Genomic DNA, 22,191 nt, shown 5'->3' with positions numbered 1-22,191 from the left:
CATTTTATCTTCCAAACTCACCCGTCTTCTTACAAATGGTAAGATTTGTCCCCTTGTGAAGGCTGAATGGTGGTCCATTTTGTTTATGTTTATAGGTCACATGCTCCTTGACTTTCCATCCCTGATGAATGCTTAGGTAGTTTCTATCTTGGCTTTTGAGAATTATGCTGCAATGAGCATAGGGTGCAGATGCCTCTTCAAGATACTGATTTCACTTCCTTTGGCTGTCTACCCATGTGTGGGATTACTTGATTGCCTGCTAGTTCTATTTGTAGTGCTTTAGGAGCCTCCATATTGTTTTTATAAAGGTTGTAGTCATTTCATTTCCACTGACATGTTTGGGAATTCCCTTTTCTCCTCAGTCTCTCCATCTCTTATGTTGAATCTTTTATCTTTCTTCCAGAAACCATTGTGGGCCAGGCATTTGGCCTGACAATTAAAGGACCAGGAAATGATGCTTGCATCCTGGGTCCTGGGTTTGATATTTGTTTCCAGCACCTGAATCCAGCCTTCTGTTAATGCTGATCTTAGGCGGCATCAGTGATATCTCAAATAATTGGGTTTCTGTTATGTTTTCTTCCATGCTTCCCCTGTTTTCTTTTAGTAATTTTATACTTTTTACCATTACATTTGTTTTAAATCTATTTTTAGTTTTTTTTAATATGGCACAAAATCAGGTTCTAATTCCATTCTTCTGTATATGGATATGCAGTTTTTCCAACAATATTTACTGAAGAGTTTCCTTTTCCCATTGTGTTTTCATATGCATGATCTCTCCTATAGGTGAAATCTGTGGAAACTGAACTTACGGAAGTACAAAATAGTTAGATGAGTAGCAGTGATTGCAAAAATGGAGTACAAAGGGAGGGAATAAAAATGTACTGATCAAAGACCATAAAGTCTCAGATAGAAAGAAGGTATAGATTTTGAGATCTATCCCACACCAGGGTAACTATATTCAGTCTTAATTTATGTTCTAAAATTCATAACAGAGTAAACTTCAAGGTATTAGCATGAAAAACATAAATTAATAAATTTTGATTTAATGCTGTCACTTTTTTGAGTAGATATCAAGATGTCACATTTATACCATAAATATATAATTACAGTTTTCACCCAGTCAATATTAATAATAATATACAGTTGTGTGCACTGAAATTATTTTAATTCTTACCTAAGATTAACTTAGAAGATAATTTTAAAGACATAATCAAGTATATTGTCCTTGTCTTACTGTCTTTAAAAAGTGACATAAATACATATTTAGATATTTGGGATTTTACATTACTGGGTAGAATTCAGTGCTTCCCAAATCAATTCAGTAGCAACCTATGGGTTTCTGTGTTTTCTCAACTAACTCAACCTTTAAATTATTCTCAAAATTAACTTACTTCAGTAATAATATAATACCTGATATCTAAGTGAAGGAGATGATCATAAAAGCAAGTGACCAGTGGAGGGATATAAAGAATCCAATAGCTAAGTTTTAGCTGGTGTTAGATTGAGAAATTTTAGAGTTATGATAATTCTATTATATTTAATTAATTAGCTTTAGAAAAAGACACAGTTAATTTTTAATGTATTCAATTGCTTCAAAAATATCTAGGTTCCTGGTACTGAACATTTCAGACGATGAAAGTGAGAAACATATGTTCACTTCTGACTTGCTTCCTGATAAGTGTGGGAATGAAAGATGAATTCAAGACATCCATGTACTGTGGCGAATTAGATTGAGTTATAATTGCATTTTGTAAGTACGAATCTATAAGCATTGATTTAGAATGCTAATGAAGAAAAATCAGTTCCAAAAACACCCATCTACAGATGTAGTGGGTGGCTCATTCAGATTCAGCATAGAAGCTGCTACGAACAATTTCAATTTTAAAATACTTTCTTAAAAAGAAAAATTGAAATAAGATCTGGAGTGTGCCCCTTGCTAATTAACAGCTCCTTTATAAGAATCGATTAAGGTAACAGTGTCTTTAGAAGCACATGTGTGAACTAGGTCCAGATGATTAAAATCATATCATCCATGTAAAAAATTCTGCCTTTAGAAAATATTTATGTATGTAAAAATGTAAAACACTGTGTAAGTAATTTATCTTTGTTTAGACTAAAAACATCATATTTGTCATTTGCATAGACACAATAGTTTTATAACAGCACAAGTTAATTAGGAAATGTCATGTGATTGATGGAAATTCACTTCCTAATGGCATTTCCCTGTATGAAGAGATATGCTCTATTAGGAAGACAAACTTATGAAAGATGTTTGAGGAAATCTTTGAACAGATGTAAACAATCCTCAGTAAAATCATCTTATGAAAGATTGAGATAATGCTTTTGAAAACTAAATATTATGTGACACTTTAATTTATCTCAAAGCATATTATGTTCATTTTCTAGAACTAGCAAATTAACATACCACAACCTTGGTGACTTACACATGAAAAATGTTATTCTCTCTCAGTTCTTGAGAAATTAAGGGGTGGCAGGATTGGCAGATAGCCATCTTTTCATTGGTTCCTCACATCTTTCCTCTGTAACTACACATGTCTGGTATCTCTTCCTCTTATAAGGACACAGTCTTAATGAGTTAGAGTCCTTCCCCAATAGCTACATAGTAGCTTAATCTAAGTGTTCAAAGACTTGGTCTCCAAATAGGGTCACCTTCTGAGACATTAGAGGTTAAGACTTCAACATGCATATTTTAGGAAAACAATACTCACTCCTTGGCTCCCATAAAGATATATGGATCACAGTAAATTCACTTCACTAAACTGTTAATAAATATGGAATGAAATGCAAAGGATAGTCTCTAAAGCTGAATACTTCTGTGACCCTGGAAATACTGAATATTAGAGACTAATTTCATCAAATATTTAGTAGAGAAATGGAATTGATTCTTTTCTGTGAAGTTAGAATCTCAATAAAAATTATACCAGCACTCTTTTAAGGACCTTTCTTCCAATAAAAAAAATGATATTTATAATTTTAATACCTCAACATTTTATTGTGTAATAAAAAGGCTTTATTCAAATGAGAACTAAATTGGGAAACATTTGTGACAACTTTTAAAGATATTTATCTATTTAAAAGGTAGGGTCTCAGAGAGAGAAAGTTATTCCATTTACTGTTTCATTCTTCAAATAGGCACAATGAGTGGCTATTCCAGTTGCCAAGCTGAAGCCAAGAGCCCCAAACTCCATCTGAGACTCTTCTATGGATGCCTGGGCCTTAAGTACCTGGACCGCTTTTATTGTTTTCCTAGGAGCATTAGCAGGAAACCCAGCTAGAAGTGGTACAACTGCAGCTTGAGCTGGCACCCACTTAGGTGCCAGTCTGACATGCTGTGCCACAACATCGGCCCATGTGACAGATTTTTCAAAAACTAACATTCTTGTACTAATACCTAGATCACATCTTATTATCAATACATTATAATCCTAGTATAGACACACCTATTAAAATTATCAGACAAACTGTACAAGAGCAACTTAGAGCCATACCAATATTTCTGGTACAAGTTTCAGAAGAGTTATATTTCATGAAGCTACACATCAGTTTAGTAATGAAAGCAACCCACTTTTGAAACACTCAAACTTCAAGTTTTTGGTCTGGTGACTTCCTTTGATTTAAAAAAAAAATGGCTACATCTATTTCTCAACTAAGTAAAATGGGAAGCTGAAGCCAACAGTTTGAATATTTTAGGTTGAATGTCCCTAAATCTACAAACTTGCTCCCTGTAAATAGGACAGAAGTAGTTGACACGTCTGTCCTCTTTCCCCCTATGTGTAAAAGCTAGCTTATACACAACCAGATGCTGTTGGGAGATCAATTTAACCTGACCACTTAAATAAAAACCTTAAAGCAATTGTTCACAAATGGACTTAGAGTAAAATGAAAGTATAAATAAAATAAAATAAATAAAATAAAAGTTTTCCTGTATTGGGAAGCTATCTCTGGATCCAATTTTAGGGGAGAATTCAAATCCATGTTACATTTTAATCATCTTTGTAATCATAGTAATATTTGCAATGTTATAGTCATGAATAATGGAAATGAGGTAGCAATGTGGAATTTAGTCCTGAAAGTGGAATTAATCAGCTTAAGATGGCTGTTTTTTCAGTGCTGATTTTATTCCATCTGGAACCTGTTTTATGTGATGTGATGTAAAGTATTGCATAAGATCTAGTACTAAATATCTATGAGCAGCACTTATGAAATATGGCTATATGAAAATATGTGTAACTAGGAATCATAAATTGTCAAATAAATGCCTGTATGAAAAAATAAGACTCAATCCCCAACCTCTAATTCTGAAAACCTTTACTCAAGAAAATTGCTTGATAGTTTCAGCAACTCTGTGTTTAGCTTTAGAGAAACAAGAGAATCTATGACAAAACTCCAATTGAGAGCACAGCACAGACAAGAATCCTGGAAAGCCTTTTTGTACGTGAGGAAGCTTACCAGACTGCCATCCTCTTTAAGTTTGCCTATACATATATTTTTAAGGTTAATTTTGACACTGCCTGAAAGTTCATCAATTAGTTAAGGCTATTGTTTGAAACTAAGAATATCCGTTACATACAAATTCACTCTACTAGTTATTGTCAAAACCAGTGTGAAATGAGCAGTTCTTTGGGGCATGGAAATCTGAACTGGAGGAGGGAGGGCTTGAAGTTGATGGTCTTAGAATTTTGAAGACTAACAGCATTAAGTCTTGGTGAGCTATTGAACAAAGAGACCAAGAAGTCTGGCCATCGTAGGGTACACAGAGATATTGGAGGGTAAGATTGCAATGCAGAAAGTATGCTAGAAATGTGAAAATTCTGCCCTTGTCCCCATTTTCAAGGTTTTAAAGATGTGTTTTACATCTAGCAGTAAGAGTTAAACTTTCCCTCCTTTTCCCCACATATATATATTTTTTTCTGTCCACTTCTCTGTCTCCCTCATTTGCTGTATAGCTGCTCTGTTTCCAGATTCAGAATACAGGCTGATACTATATCTAACACAGTTTAGTTATTCTTTGCCTTGGGTATTTGCTAGAGACCACCTGGGAAATGAATTGCATTCCATTTTGATGTATGTTATGTCTTTGGAAGATGTTTATTAGCTATGAATAACCAACATACAAAAATATTTCACAGTAAAAATCTCAGTGTGTGTGTGTGTATGTGTGCACTTGGGCAGTGACCACCCTGTATGTTATAAATTGCGCTATGAGCTCTTAGAGAGAAAGACACCATCTACCAGAGTTGATCGTTCTGTGTTCCTAGGTTCACCCATACTATAGTCACTAAAGAGTTTGAAATTTCTAGATATGCAAATCTAGATATATAGATACTTTAAAATCTAAATCTCTGGAGCAGAACCAACTCCTGGGGTGATTCTCAGGCACACTCATTATTGAAATGTGCTTATTTGTATCATGAAGAGAAAAAGAAACTATAATAGAGATTCAGTAATTTAACAGGGCAACTTGATTTATTTGGTTTCTGTAACACTCAGAAAACATGGAAGAGAGTCATTGAACCTCCTGTGTTCTTTTACTTGGCAATCTTATGTGTACTTAATAAACACATAAAACACATAAAGTACATGACTTTTTTGGCTGGTCTGAATTCTAGTTATAAATTCTGGTCTGTCTAAACTTCAGAAACAGAAAAACCATGAGCAAGGTCTATTTAGTGATATATTAATTATATGCAAGGGAAATAACTTCATTAATGATATATAGTTTATGTATCATGAGGAATTTTGCCATGGTTTAGTCTGTGAGGAACAAATCATTAAGACATCTATTTAGTGTAATATAAAGTTAAAGTTGGTCAATGTTAGTAATATTTGCTAATATTTCCCCAAGTCCCAATATATATCATGCATTGTGCTAAGAGCTTCACATACACCATTAAGTAAGATATTTTCCACAATCAGTAAGATTACTACTGTTTTGACTTCCATTTACAGGTAAGGAAACTGAGACATAGAGTTTAAGTAATTGCCCAGTATGTCTTATAGCTGGGAAGTATAATGGGCAGAATATATACTGTCCTAGAATGTATAAATCAGACTTGTCTGATTTAGGGTTTGCATCCTTAACCACTGTGTCATAAGATCTTTTGAAGAAGGGTAAGCAGTTATCTCAGAAGGCTGTTTAGAGGAGTTCAGAATAGTAGTGGAGACTGTCAGTGCAGTATGGAAGAAAACAAAAAATTTAAAACTGCAAAATGTTTAGGTTGAAAGTGAGCTAAATGACCATTCATGGAGAGAGTATGGGAAGAAACTGAGAGGCAAAGAGTAAATAACTTGCCCAAATTGTACATCATTTAAAGATCTATCTAAATAATGATAGACTAGGCAAAAAAAAAAAAAAGACTTTGTTTGACATGTGCAAGACATAAAATGTCTATTGAGGAAGGAATGAGGCCTCAGTGTAGTCAATTCTTTCTGTAATTTAAAGAGGAATAAGAACCTGCCTATTGCTTCTCCCTCTCTCCCTCATGCTTAGCGCAGGTCTTTATCCGATTGCAGAGCTTAAAAATAGGGTCTGGCAGATTTTATTGGTAGATAGGAAAGGTGACATTAAAAATAAGGTTTTACATTTTAAATCCAGCATAATATATTCCTAATGGCTATGTATATGGGATCATATATCATTTAATTGCCTGTATCATGATCCTGAGGTCTTGAGCCTACCTCTACTGCATTTCATCTTGGGGAATATGATACCCACTCATCCGTCCCAGTGACTCACTGCATGCGTGAGTCACCAGTTCTTCAGGAAGGTAGGTGTGAGTTTTAAAGCTCTCTTCCAACAAGTGATTATTGTGTTAATCACTGAAATGTGATGCTGTTATGAAGTATTCCTGCCTAAATTTATAATATACTTCCTGAGACCTTGGAAAATAGGTGGGTTGGGATTTACTAACCTTTATATATATAGCTCTTTAAACTGATGTATGAGAAGAAGAAAAGGCCTGTTTAAAGTTGAGGCATACTTTATATGGAGGATGTCCATATGACAAAACAAGCAAAATTACAATGAATAAAGGTGCCCAGTGATTTGTTGGACTAAAGCCAGAAACTGGACAACACAGGGAAATCTTTTTTTTTTTTTTAATTTTGTTTTATGACACAGTTTCATAGGCTCTGGGATTGCCCCAACCTCTCCCCAAACACTCCCCTCATGTTGGATTCCTCCACATTGTTGCAGTAGTACAGTTCATATCCAGTCTTGCGAGCATGTATTATGCATAGAGTCCAGCCTCTTATTTTCCAGATAAGTCCAACAGTTTCCTTGGGAGACCACCCTGGTCTGAAAGTAGAGCTGGCAGAATATCATCCCCTCCAGTGAAAAGCCACAACACAACATCAGCAACAATTTACAACACTATGGAGTTAATTGACATTGTTTTGAGTAAACAATATGTTAGAAAATGCAAGTTCTTAACCACATCCTGTGACTACTTCATTGATATTTCAATTTTAGTTTATACACAATGGGCTGCTATACACCTTAAAATGGTTATAGGGTACTATTCAGCTGTCTCGTGTCCATTTTCATTTTTACATTTAGCAGCTTATAGAATTGAAGCATGATTTTTACTGAATTTGGCGAATTTTAGGATAGTTCAAACAGGCTTATAACTCTAACAAGGCATAGGTTAACAATTGAGAACACAGGGAAATCTTATGGGAGAATAAAAGAAAACCTGATATTTAGATGTGAGTTGGGAATCAAGATGGCTGTTTAGAGGGCCTCTGCATCCACCTCAGCGGGAAGGAAGGTTCAAAGATTGTCTTTGCAGAAGATTGTCTGAGGGGCTACTTCAGGAGAGCAGCGAGAGGAGCTGCAGATAGTCCAGGGACCGCAAGCAGCAAAGAAAAGCAACACATGCTCCTGCCACCACTGCTCCTAGCCTGGCACCCGGGCACAGAGATGTCATTTTGCTAGGAAAAGAGATCTATATGTAAAATAATTGGAATGGAAGTTACAACAAGGTTGGTTTTGACATAATAGAATAATTATTTCTTTAAATTTTTTTCATGTTTTCCCCCATATTTTCACAATAGTATAGTCCTTCAGCAACAGTTACAAGGCCAACATTCTACTATTTAAGTGTATTGAAGGTATAGACAATGGTAGAAAGTCTAGTATCTTATTATCAAGTTAATTTAACAGTGTCATTTTGGGTTCATCTTTTATTTGGTAGTAAAGGAATACTGCAATGTACCTTTACTTCCCAACATGTTAGTCTTCATTCTATAGCCCATTCTGTGAGAATATATGTATATGCATATTTACCTATATATCTATTTGTTTTGTATTTTGTGAGAATAATCATTTCTCTTTTTAAAAATATTTAAAAAATTTTTATTGGAAAGACAGGTTAGATTTATGGAGAGAAGGAGAGACAGAGAAAAAGGGCCCTATCTGTTGGTTCGCTCTCCAGATTGACTGCAGAGACCAGAGCTGAACCGATCTGAAGCCAGGAGCCAGGAGCTTCTTCTGGGTCCCCCACACGGGTGCTGGATCTCAAAGCTTTGAGCCATCCTCTGCTGCCTTCCCAGGCCACAGACGGGGAGCTGGAAGGGAAGCAGAGCAGCCAGGACATGAACCAGTGCCCATAAGGGAGCCCGGTACTGGGAAGGTAAGGATTTAGCGTTTAAGCTAAATCACAGGGCTCTCATTCCAGACGAAGGTCCTGTGCAAATCTAAAGTGATGCCGTGATACACATAATTCTTGGGCAGTGCAGTGTTTGCATATGCAAATTCAACAGTGCTTTTGGTGATACGGAATTAGTTTTAATTAACAACTAATTATTCTTGCAGACCCAGCAGGCCCATGGACAAAAACACACATTCTGAGTTCTAAGTTCTACACACTGTTCTCAAGAAAAGTAAAAGAGCATATTTTTAACACTGAAAAAGCCATTTGTGTAAAGTATCTATGTCTTTGTTTATCAACGTACATACATTTCTGCTTTTGTCTTTAAGGTGGCTGGAATACTTTGGGGAGTACCATAAGTCTGTGTAGGTTTCAGAATGTACATTTTTGCCCATGGCCTTTGAGTTATTGTATGGAACAGCAGCATCCCAGGGCCTCTACTGCTGGCCTGTGCACAGTAGAATCTAAGTTCTGTGTCTTTCAGTGAAACTAACCTTTCAAGGAGAATGTTACACAACATAATCCAAGGCAACATTTTCTAACATTTTAAATAACTGCCAGGGGGCTCACTTTAGTCATGGAGGGACAAAATGCAACTCCACAGACAGTGTTTGCACTGGGGAGTCAATGAAATGACTACAATTACTTCTTGAAATACACTTTGTAGGAAAGGCTTAAAATTTAAGAAACCCTTTCTCTGAATGTTTGTCATCATCCTGGTTAGAATGAGAAGCTGTATTTTAAGACGATCCAAAATGAAAAACACTTGGAAAAATTCCATTTTATTTTATTCCATTAACTCAACCAGATTACTTGTCTATTGGTGGAAGTGTGAGTATTGAATAAAAGAGGTTTTTATTTTTTTTCTATTAAGAATTATAGTCACTTAAGGGTAGAAAGAAAGTATAATCTTTGGAATATGATCATAAGGAACAAGATAGGAAACCATTTGAAAGAAAGAAAAATGTCCTCCTGCTTCAGTTTGGTTTGCCAGGGAAAGCTTTTTATGTTTGTTTCTAAGGAATGAAAATTTAGCCAATACAAAAAAGAACCTGAAATAGACAAGAATTGGATCTGTTTGTGAAACAGACCAGTCTGGCTTCAGTCTTGTTTGTGATGGATTTGGCAAAAATACAGGTCCGCTTGCGCACATGCTGCTTGCTTCTGTTTTATTGAGGTTATGGGTATTAATAATATTGAACAAGTAAGAAGGTAGTAATGTGAAACCAATGTGTTATTTTTTAAAGATAACTCTGGCTATTTTTAAAGGAATCTCTAGTAAATAAGGGTAAGTTTTAGAATGAGCAGTGTTCTGAAAAGTAGGTAGACAAAAGATAGAGTTTAAGAGTAGAATCAGTAGAATTTGATGATCATTCAATGAGAGGAGGCATATTGCATAGGCAAGTAAGGAATAAAGGAGAGCTTTCAGATTTTTTTTTAATTGAACAGTTATTTGGATGCAGTTGTCATTTATTACAAGGAAAAATAACAAAACAGGTTTCTGTGGGAAAGAAATTGAATGGCTAGACTCAGGTCTGAGAGATAATCTAATGGTGATGTCAAGCAGATTGGGTGTGAGACTCCTACTGAGAGGTGTGCACTTGACAGAGTGAATACATCTGATTTCCAAGACTGTAAATAAAATGACATAATTTAAGGAGATGTAACATGAGGGAAACGGGCCCAGAACTGCATTCTGAAGATGCATTACAGATATGTAAGGTATAGATTTAGCGGAAGAGGTGAAGTCGGAAGACGAAGGCAAGAGAGTGTTGAGAAGATGCCACACCACAGAGATTGCAAGAAAATAACAAGACCTTATGGAAGTCGTGGTGATGCTTTCAGGGTAACTGACTGCTCCATATCTGCTCACAATACCAGCATGATGAGGAGCTGAAATTCCCACTGAAATGTGATAAGGTAGTCATTTAGGACCTTCTAAAGCACTGTAACACTTTTAATTTGTTATATTTTGGTGACTTACTTTTTGAGTCATTTTGCAACTCTACAGACTATGCTTTTAAAATGATAACTTAAGTAATTTGTTTTCAGATTTTCCCTTTTCCAGTTGAACACTGTGCTTTTCCAAAATGGTGTGTTAGGAGATACTGGCCCTGCAATTTGTAAAACTAATGTCTTGTGATATTGAAAGTGCAGTGTTATTATGGTCAAAGCCGTAGTCCCAGTAATACTTAGACTGTCTTCAGTTTGCTCTGGTTCTGTTATTTGGAAATGCTTTTGGGCTACACACACAATGTTCCAAATGCATACCTGTCCATTATTAAATTTTTGTTTTTAATTACATGGAATTACTTCATCTGTTTTTCTTAGCTTTTCAATAATTATCAGTTCAAACAATAATATGTATTGGTTCAAACAATTAATAACAATAGATTTAATCAACAATTAATTAGCTAATGATACTTACATTGCTTCTACTTAGCACTGTGTTAATACCTAGTTGTTGGTACTGAATATATAGTTATTGAATCTTCTTTAATAATGAGTGATTGGATCATCAGTAAGCTCTACTTAGGTACCAATCAATTATCTTTGTTAAGCACTTTCAAAAGGTTAAGCCTTTTGAAGAGAATATATTTATTAAAATTTCACATATATTCTTGTAAAAAATTATCGAATATGAAGTAATATAGAAAGTTTCCAAACCAGCAATTATAGTAACTAGACTTCACTTAGCTTCCAAATGAATGTGCAGGCTTTTGTCTTTTTTTAGACTTTGGCAAATATGAAAAGAAATAGCACTGCTCAGTTTCTTAGCTGTGTTTCTAGATGAACTTAAAAAAAAATCTTAGTGGAAGTCAATGCATAAAACAAGGTTAATATGCACCAGGACAGATATAATTTCTAACACCTTTAACGTCAAATTATGGAAAGATTTAGTGTAAGAATCAGGACAATTGTTCTACGTGTTAGAACTTTAAACATCATTATTGATGTGACTGTTGCTAATTAGTTCATTAACAAAATTTGTAAAGGTGTGTGTGCAGAAGGCGTATAGAAAACATAAAACTTAGGGAACTTTTTAAATAGTGAGGAAATGATACTTGCTAATAATAAATTATCATAGGAATATTTTTATTCCAATGTTACTTTAATTTTTTTCTTGATACCACTATAGAAAATGACAAGATCTTTCCATTCGAGCAAAATGTGCATTATAATGAATGTTAAAATAAATAAATGTGTGGAGGTAAAGAGGAACTAAATTTATAGGGGCAATATCACGTACTATCATTCATGTCAATAGTTCAGACACAGAGAATCCTAAGTTAGAGAGACTTAACAATTTGATTGAGACCTAGGGAACCACAGGACAAGACTGAGAATAGAGCTGGGCCGGGACTGCCTGTGAATAGGGGCTCAACTTTAAGACAGGCAAAGAGTGGAGCAACACGGATTGCTCATGTTACGATTATTTTATTTGCTTCAGAATGCTCATGTTCTATGACAGGCACCTTCCAAGTGGCACGAAAAGGTCGAAAATCAATCCTTCGTCTTTTAATCTTAATCTAAAATCGGAAACTGGAAACCAAAATTAGCAACTTTTAATAAAAAGAATTTAGAAACTGTCCTGGAATTGTGGAATATACTGTTTAATAGCATTCACCTTGAATTATGACAAATGTATAGCATCTAAATTTTGACAGATCACTGTGAACTAAAAAATGTGTTGAAATATAAAGAAGGTTTTGCCTCACCCAGACGACCTATAAAATAGATCCCTCACAGTGTGAATTGCAGTGCTATTTGAAATGAGATGCAGTAGCTTCTCACTGTGAATCACAAAGCTGTGACTTTTTCCTAGGTGTGAGATCAATGTCAGATCACACACACCCACATACACACACAATAAATAGTGCATAACAGATAAACGATATTGAGAAATTCAACACTACAGTTTCTCAGTATCCAAAAGCTGACAGTAGCAAGACAATAAATAATTTTTTGGGGAGAAAATGTTTTAGGGCAATGTGGCCACATTGTTTTTACATAAATAAAAATACACTACTGCTATATATTTGCACCTTAAGTTATTTATAGACCTGTATACATATGTATAAACTATACATGATTTAGAGAAAGAGAATATACATATATATACATATATTTGAAAAAGTTTGTGGAAAAACTAAATTAAAAGTGAATTTATTTTTGTGTAAGAATTTTTGATCCAAAAATTTTTCCATATAAGGAAAAGTATAATATGGAAAAATATGCATGAGTTTTAATTTTTGCATATATTACATATGCAATCTGGTTTAGAACATTAACCTTTCTTTTCTCCTATGTTTTAAGGATTGGCTATCATGATACACTGAATATTATACCTTTAAGCATTTTATATAAGAATGTTTAAACTCATGACTTTACCTCAGTATTTTAATTTGTAAAATTTTTAAGTAATCACCCCCCAATAGTTTTAGTATCTGTGTTTTCCCCCAACAACAAAATAAAACTGGTGGATGACTAAAGTAGTTGAGAATTGCTATGTGGTATTCTAAAACCTGTAGCAATGAATCTCAAAGTGAGATAAAATCACTTTCTCAAAAAAGCATGCTTTTTGAGTATTTCATTGTGTACAAATGTGTGCATGCATTCATACATAAGCACAAACATGTTGCTTTTATCTGGAACTAAATCATGATTTCTTTACTCCAAACATTGCCATAACTGCTTCCTTGATATAAGTGTATTTCACTAATTCATGAGCTGCATTTTAAGGAGCTTCTAAGTGCTATGCCAGTTTTGAGTAGTATACTGATTTCATGAAATTCAGAGTTCAATGACAAATTATTGAGTGATCAGAGCAAGCTAATACACTTTCCTCATTAGGGATGATAATTACACTGTGCTACTGAAACTCTTGGAGAACTGGGCTAAGATATTCGAGAACTGGTTGATGATGGGGTGTTGATAGATGTCTGCATACATGCTGCCCTTTCTAGCTAGAAAAACCTGTGAGTTACTTATTTACCTATAATTTCCTACTTATGCTTTCTATCTCAGGGTCAAGGAAACTTGCTCAGAAAAGTCTTCTACCTTCTGTGACTTCCTCAAACTCTGATATAAATTAATCCCACCTTTGTTACAGTTTTCAATTTTCCTTCATGGTACTTAAGATAATTAGGAGTAAATTTTTGTGTGACTATTATCTAATGTTTGTGTGTCCGTTATGCCCTCATAATTGAGGGAAAGGACCTGTTCTATTTGTTAATTCACTGTAATCCTTGATTTAAGAAAGTGCCTGGGAAGAAAAAGTGTAGTGCTCAATTAAATATAAATTAATTAATAGATATTATTAGATAGAGGGGAGACAGGTGAATGGGTTAGAAAAAACATACTCTATATAAACGACACAGCAAGTAGAATGGCTTTGGGCTTTGTAATTTGGTTTATTTTTTTTTTTTTAAGATTGGTTTATTTTTATTGGAAAGGCGGATATACAGAGAGGAGAGACAGAGAGGAAGATCTTCCTTCCAAAGATTCACTCCTCAAGTGACTGCAATGGCCGGTGCTGCTCCGATTCAAAACCAGGAGCCAGGAACTTCCTCAGGGTCTCATGCGGTGCAGGAACCCAAGGCTTTGGGCTGTCCTCGACTGCTTTCCCAGGCCACAAGCAGGGAACTGGCTGGGAAGTGGAGCTGCTGGGGCTAGAACCAGCACCCGTATGGGATACTGGCACGATCAAGGCGAGGACTTTAGCCACTAGGCCACCGCGCCAGGATCATTGGTTGATTTGTTTTCAAGCTGCGAATCACAGATATTCTTTCAGCTCCTCCCCAAATATGCTTTCACATTTTAAAATTAATTACAGGAATATGAAACTTTGTTCAACTAGGAGGTCAATTTACAGAAGGAGTTTCCAGGCAGAGATCAAGGAGTAGTAAGCCTTTACTAGATCACACTTCATCTACTTTTCTTTGTAATTATTCACATTATTTGAGAGTTTCTGTATGACACTTCTCAGGTTTTCCACTCAGGTCTTCCCATTTCATTGTAAAATTAAAGGAGGCAGATTATATGGAACCATGTTAATTTAATTTTAGCAAGAAAGCATATGATCTGTATTATTATTTCCTGTTGTGAAATTCTGAATCAACAAGGCAGTGATCAAAAGTAATAAAGATTCTCTCTGTTTGGCACAGACTCCTGTAAATGGATTCAGGTCATGATAACTTGCTTATGCTCATTCCTGTGTTCACCACTTTGCACGCAATCTTAACTGTTTACCAAATGTACTGAGCTAGGAATAGAACTTCATTCAGACAGGCACTCACTTAGAGCCAATCTAGGTGATGTCTGACCTGGATCTGTAGAAACACGGATGTTTTCCATGGACTGCCCTTTTCTAATATGCTCTTTATGATTCTGCAAATTTGATGCTTTGACAGAAATTCATTCTCCTCTGTTGCCACTGATCCTTAACAACTTTAAATGCCCTTGCTATATCCATGATCTCATAAACAGTAATAATATGCAGAAAAACAATTAGGTTTTCTACAACCCTGGGACAATTGACTGAAAAGATATATAGAAAAGGTTTTTTTCCTTTTTTTTTTTTTTGTTAGAATGTTGAAAAGCAACATAAATAACTTAAGTCATTTGTATTCAACCAGTAGATGACTTAGGTGAACAAAAAGCTAATCAGAACTCTTTTCTGCCATGCATGCTTAGCTGATAAAGAAAAACAACAGAGCTGTTAGAAAACTAGACGTAATTGTGATAAAGGAAACCCATCTGTTTTCTATGCTTGCTTACTAATGTTCTAGTCACATTTTTGAATTAAGGGTAAATAAATAATGAATAGGGCAGTTTAGATGCACACACATTTTATAAGTATTGCCTGAAGTTGTTGCCATTGGTATTTGAAACCACTGCCCTAGCAAGACTGGGAAAAAGAGAGACACAACTGAGAAGCCCAAATCCTTAGCATTTTCAAGCATCTAAGACAGGCATATGTAGTGGCTATTTTGGTCAAGGTAGAAAGTTAACTTTTTTTCAATTTCCTTCACTCTTTTATTTCATTTCATTTCATTTTCACTTTCCTGCATTTTTTGCCGAACAAGCATCCTTCAAGATGCAGCTCAGGTGTCTTTTCTGCTTGACTCATGTAAGTACAGCTAATTGCTCCCTATTTTATGCCATCAGGGTGGCGAGGATTTATTGCTGACACACAGTTGCCTTGCATTTGTGGCTCTTCTTGTCAGTTTTTCTCCCTCCCTCTGGCCTCTGGCAGATAGTTTACCTGTGGATCCTTACAAAGAATCTGTTGTGTGATGTCCAATCAGTTCTTACCACCATTATTAGCCTACTTAATAAATCTATTTCCTTATGAATGGGTTCTGAGAAAATGTTAAAAATGAATTTGATGAAGAAATAATGAAAAGGCTGATTCTTTTCCTTTTTGCTTCTTCGCACTCTCTTTTGACCTTACCAACGTCTGTGAAAGTTCTCAGTTGACCAGCTAAGTGTAACGTCTGCTCTGCGCTTTCAAATCTGCCAAGGAAAAAGCAAAAATACTTCTGAAAACTGGAATCACAAAAGGTCAAAACTTATTTTTACCATATTGATACATAAGTTTGGATTGGGAGAAAATATTACATATTTGAACTTTCCTATTTAGGTCAAGATAACTGCTCAAGACTACTAAATACTTTTAGCAATGTGAAATCCATATTGAAAATATCTACTTGGTTAATTTTATTTCTCACGGTTTAAACGCAAAGATGCTTCTTACAACAAAGAAAAATTCAGATTCTCAAAGTTAATTTTTAATAAAGCAAACCAAAATATATCTGCAAATATGTTTATTTGGCACAGCATCACTGTGTCCACAAGAGCTGGCATCGATCGATTGGGAAGACTGAGGGAGAGATGGATCCCTGAAGCACCAAGAACAAGTGTACTTCTGCATCAAGAGAGCCGGGGTTAGTTCAGTCTGCAGCAAGCTGTACAGAGAATCCAGACAGGCATGTTCTGTCCATTTCAGGAAACAGCTTTTTTCCAGGCTGACCAGAAAACCCTAGAGAATGACATAAGCAGGTATTCCCTTTCTTTCATTTGAGTTTGGTATGTCCACCTCTGGGTCTTACTGCCTGTTTTTCCATCACTGTTTCCCAGCAGAGCGTATTTTCCTGCCCTTCCCCTGGCTAATTTGCTTGGAAGGATCTTGGTCATTTCTAGCATAGGAAAGGGTGGGACTGGCAAAGGTGTAACGATGTTCCTAACTGCTACTCTGATCTGCATGCCATCTTTTTCATGTATGGCTTTACTTAAGTAATCAAGCTTCTATCTCAGGAATAAAGTAATTCAGCTTCAGTGATTTTTAAAAAGTCTTACAAAAATTATGCATAAGCAATATATATCTTTATCCCCCTGTCAGAATTGAGAGGACTAAAGTACATTTATGATTATGCATATTGATACGTTTTTACAAGGATGACAAATATTCAACAGTATGTGGTTAGATTATTATGACTTTTGAATTGTAGTGTTAATGTGTATTTTACTTACTTTAGAATAAGTAATTTGCAGTGTAATTCACATCATATCTCTCATCTATGTCTTCAACAAATATAAATGATATGAAACATCTGTGAAATGGTATCCAGGGCACTGAACCCCAAAGCAGACAATTTGAGTTTAAGTCTTGCTCTACCACCTCTTAGTTAATATTATTGAAACTTTATTGGTGTATTCATAAAAAGAGTTAATTAAGACATTCAGCATAAATGCAAAAATTGAGCGGCTTAATTTGTGTAATATGTTTTATAAACTTTGAAGCGTAATAGTTCTATAAAATGTGCTAGTAGATTACTATGATAGTATGTTAGGTTTTATGGTTATCTTTTCTTTAAAAAGATAATTTTCATATTTAATGCAGTTTTTCAAGATCATGTTTTATTTTCAGAAAGCATTTTATTATATGTATGTGTGACTCACGTTTCCTCTATGTTTGAATAAGAAAATTATAATTAGAAATGTTGTAGTGTAATGATTCTGGAATTGTGTAATGGTCAGTCATTTGAGAACTGTAGCCAAAGCTACATATACAGGATGAGCGTAATATACACTGTATATTGATATGGGTGTTCCGATATGTAGGAATGGTATTTGCATTTGCTTATCAGAAACTGACTTTTCATATAAGTTCTGTAGGAGATGACAGTTTTTACTTTAGAATAGAATTAGAAGTTATAAATCAACTTAGTAAAATATGGAAACAAATATTATTTAGATATTATTTATTAGTTATAGGAAAACAATTGAGCATAGTATCAAACAAAAGCAGAGTTGTGAATTCTCTCTGTAAGTTCGTTATAGTCCACAATTTGCCATTCAAGGCTAGAGGCCTGGCCATTACTGTAAGTAGGCATCTCTGGTACCTTTTAGTGCCAGCACTCTTGCCTTAAAACATACAGACTTTCTGCTCCTCCCTTTTTCCCTATTCCTTGTGCAATTCTATCACTCATATCCTAGGGCAAATTATTAAAAAGTGACCGAGCTAACCTTCTGTAGACCTGCAAGTCGGGATTGATGTTCATATAGCAACAGACACAGCTGGATCATTCCAGAGTAATCACTTTTTGGTGCCTGAAGTTGTCATTAGCAGAAGACAGAGGGCCTGGGTAACTTAGGTCTGACCACTGACTCAGGTATCAGATTCCCTTCCCAGGTAGTCTTCAATGGGAACATTAGTTTTCTTTCAAAAATGACTTCTAACGATCATAATGATGTCCTTGAGTGCCAGGATAGGAATTTTCTTCCATCCCTAGCCAATTTACTTCTCTAGTCTTTCTTGACCCAGTCCCCTCTTCCTTCATAGTTTTCTCTTTGTTTTAAAATAGAAATGTCCTATCAAAAGTACTCAAAGTTTGCCAACTATGTTCCACTAACATGCATCTGTAGGGTAGACTGACAAAGTTCCTGCTTGTAACAAGTATAGTAGGATTTTAATGGTAACACCTGCTTCCTTTTATCATCCATTGGTCATTCTGGTGAGTAGCCTGATCAAAAACTAAGTGTAACACATATTTTAAGTCACTAATATTCCTTCTGATGAACAGTGAATGATAGGTTTTTAAAAAAGATTTATTAATTTTTATTGGAGATACAGATTTGTATAGAGGAGAGACAAAATCTTTCATCTGCTGGTTTACTCCCCAAATGGCCACAATGGCCGGAGATGAGCCAATCTGAAGCCAGGAGCCAGGACTCAGGAGCTTTTTTCAGGTCCCCTATAATGGTGCAGGGTCCCAAGATGCTAGACCATTCTCTGTTGCTTTCCCAGGCTACAGGCAAGGAGCTGGATGGGAAATGGAGCACCCCGCACAGGAACCAATACACATATGGGATGCCAGTGCCTACAGTAGAGGAGTAGCCTGTTGAGCAACTGTGTCAGCCCCTAATGACAGATAAATTTAGAAATACGCTCTTTTAGACTTCACTCCTGCTCACTCACTCACTCTCTAACACACTCATGCATGCACAAACACAAACACTTAGATATACACATATTCGTGAAAGAAAAAATCAGTTAATCCACTAACTACTTGGGCTTACCTCTGATATTTTATGTTTATTCTTAAACATGCTCATCAAAATCTACTAAGTTTTTTTCATGACTCAATTAAAAATTTTGATCCATAGTTGAAAAACACTAGATGACTTTCAATAAAGATCTTTTCATTCCTAAAATTATACATTCTCTTTATTTTTAGAATGAAAATTACATTTGAAAAAACAAGATTTCCTTTATCTGAGTAAAAGTGATATGGAAAGTAAAGCAGACAGAGAATTCCCTGGTTTTATCAGTGTTCTTTAGAAATTCTGATATCAGGTGAAAAATGGAAAGGAAACTGAAATAACAGCTCTCGGAATATGAATGAGAAAGGTAAACATCTAGAAGAACAGAAACAAGAGTCTTGGTGATCTTAAGATTTAACCGCTGTGACTTTAAGTGACACTCATTTGTGCTCAAAGTTTCCAACATGTTAGGAAGATATGAGAACATGACTGGATGCCATCTTTTCATGCTTTCCAGATTGTGAAATCCCAAAGATGCAAGTCCTAATGTAGCCAGGATGCCTGGCATGATCTGCTGCTGTTCCCCTGCCTCCCTCCAGCCAGTCTGGTACCCTACCCCATTTTCCTCAGGGCTTTCCATGGGAGGCTCTTGCTCCTTCCACAGTACTTTGCTTCAGTGTCTGAAGGGTTGCAGAATTCTTCGGCTTCTTCTAACCTGGCCAGGTTCCACACTGTCAGCAACATCTCCCCCCGCCCCCCCACCGGCTAAAATCCATTTTTAACAATGGTTCTTTATCTTGACCCTTTTCTTAACATGATGGTATTTATGATTTCTTTCTGTAAATTCCACAACATCAGGAATTGTTCCCTCCTTTGATCATTCTTATAATCATCAAATGAAGATATGGCATACACCGGGAGTTTGGTTAATACTAACCACAGGAATATTTGAATCTGAGTACGCCATGCAAACTAACCAAATCAGAAAGCTATTGGGAAGTGTGATTAAACATGGAGGCTTTTCATAATCTACAGTTTTCGTGAACTTTTTGAAGGCCTCATATATTCTAACTTAGGAAATATTCATATTGGCAATGCAGCAAGGTGGAGGAATCCACCATGGGGGGAGGGTTTGAGGAGGGGTGGGGGGAATCCCAGTACCTATAAAATGGTGTCACATAATGCAATGTAATAATAATTAAAAAAAGAACTATACCTTAGTAATGATTTAGAGGAACTAGGTGGGGGGGGGATGGGAAATTGAGGCTGGGATAAGGGAAATACCAGGAGCCTATGGAACTGTATCATAAAATGATGATGATGATAGTAATAATAATTATTATTATTTTTAAAAAGAAAGAACTACTACTGTAGTTTGCAGAGTCCTCCTGTAACAAAACATCTTAAATCTCCAGGGACACATACCCAGTGCTGTGACATGACTAGGACTGGAATCATGGTATCCAAGCATACCCTGAGAAATTGTTTAAGATGCTTGACTTGTCTCTGTTTACAAAGAAAAAGAATGAAGCAATCTTCTGACTGCTGGTAAAATGAGTTATTGAAACTGCTTTATTTCTGGAGTAGAGACTTGGAGTTTGCAGAATGCATCTTTGCTTTGTTTCTAGAATGTCTGAGTTGCTTCCTGATTTATGTGCGTGCTTAGCTGTGCAGTGTGCGTAGCAACACTGTTAGCAACGGTGGGTGGCAGATTAATTATTTAGAGAAAGAAAGCGTTACAAATTCCTGAAATTAAAGTTGACAGACATCACTGTGGTTTTTCATTCTTGATTTTTTTGGTTTTGTTTGTTTTGGTCTTTGGTGAAGAAAGAAAATAAAAGAGAAACCTTCAACTGCAAGCTTTTCTGGAACCTGGTAAAGACTGGAGACCATTTGTGTTATGACTTGAAGATATATATGTTAGTATTTCTGCTCCATTCTTGAGGAGCGCTAACAGATTGTTAAAGTGCATCCGAGGATAGGAAAAGTGACTACCAAAAAACGCACCTGACAGATCTGGACCCGTCTGAGATGGCTCATTGCTTATGATTTGTCACCGCTTTCTGGCTTTACCCACTGGTGGGGAAAGGGTGTCCGGGGAGCTGCTCGGGGTGGGCTGCCCAGACCCCGAGGCGAGCGCCCCGGGCTGCCAACCACGCCTCCCCCTGCGGCCGCTGATTGGTGGGGCCTCAGCATCAGCAGCATCGCCCAGCGAGGGAGGGCGCCGCGCCTTCAGCAGCTCCAGTCGCCGGGATCCTCGGCTCCCCCGGGCGAGACCTGGAGCTTGCACTGCGAGCCACCGCTTCTACCCGACCGCCTGCTGCCCACTCGCTCCTCTACTCTCTGGCCCTCCCCAGCAAAAGTGGCGCCTTCGGCAGCCAGGACAACCTCGTCTCCTCCAGGGCGGCTCGGGGAGGAGGAGGTTCCTGACCCTCTGGCTTCGGAGCCACTGCGGTCGCTGCACCCCAGCCGCCAAGACGCCTCGTATCTTGTACCGCGGGAAAAGCGGATCCTCATCCAAGATGGGCCGGCAGGGCTCGGGGGGCGCCGGCAATGCAGGGCGCTCCATGCAGCGCTCCCAGAGCCGGAGCAGCCTGTCTGCCTCCTTTGAGGCCCTGGCGGGCTACTTCCCCTGCATGAACTCTCTGGAGGAGGAAGAAGGAGGTGAGACTCCCAGTCCCGGGTGCCTTGCATGGGTTTCTATCTCAAAAAGTCGGCCTCCTGAGTAGGGCCGGCAGGGGAGAGGGATTCTTAACAACCTTGCCCTGCCCCACCTCCCTCCGGACTCTGTCTGGAGCAGAAAGTCCTTAGCGCGCCTGAGCTGCGTGGTCGCTGACTTAGCCAGTGCTGTCCCAGGTGAAGTTGAGGTGCTGGAAGTTGGATGAGGATGCAGACCTGTGGGAGGATTGGCTGCGCGCCTTTGAGCCCATTCCCGCCCGGTTTCCCTTTCTGGTCACACCTGCAGCGTTTA

The 22,191-nt window shown here is 36.9% G+C and overlaps 1 protein-coding gene across 4 annotated transcripts in view; it reads left to right on the top strand.

Annotated features, from left to right (window-relative positions):
- RIMS2 (regulating synaptic membrane exocytosis 2) overlaps positions 1 to 22,191 on the top strand; it is an 83,018-nt gene that overhangs the window by 32,313 nt on the left and 28,514 nt on the right. For 3 of the 4 annotated variants that reach the window (XM_040979436.1, XM_040979435.1, XM_040979434.1), the window contains exon 1: positions 20,519 to 21,884. The exons of the other annotated variant lie outside the window; for it this stretch is intronic. In XM_040979436.1, the coding sequence (XP_040835370.1) occupies positions 21,266 to 21,884 (619 nt within the window). In that variant the 5' untranslated portion in view covers positions 20,519 to 21,265. Of the gene's footprint in view, positions 1 to 20,518; positions 21,885 to 22,191 lie in introns of those variants that run through there. 4 annotated transcript variants of the gene reach the window in all.

Source organism: Ochotona curzoniae, unplaced genomic scaffold (assembly GCF_017591425.1).
Source record: "Ochotona curzoniae isolate NIBS_2020 unplaced genomic scaffold, NIBS_Ocur_1.0 contig_3190, whole genome shotgun sequence".
NCBI lineage: Eukaryota > Metazoa > Chordata > Mammalia > Lagomorpha > Ochotonidae > Ochotona > Ochotona curzoniae.
This window is presented reverse-complemented; position numbering and strand designations above follow the sequence as displayed.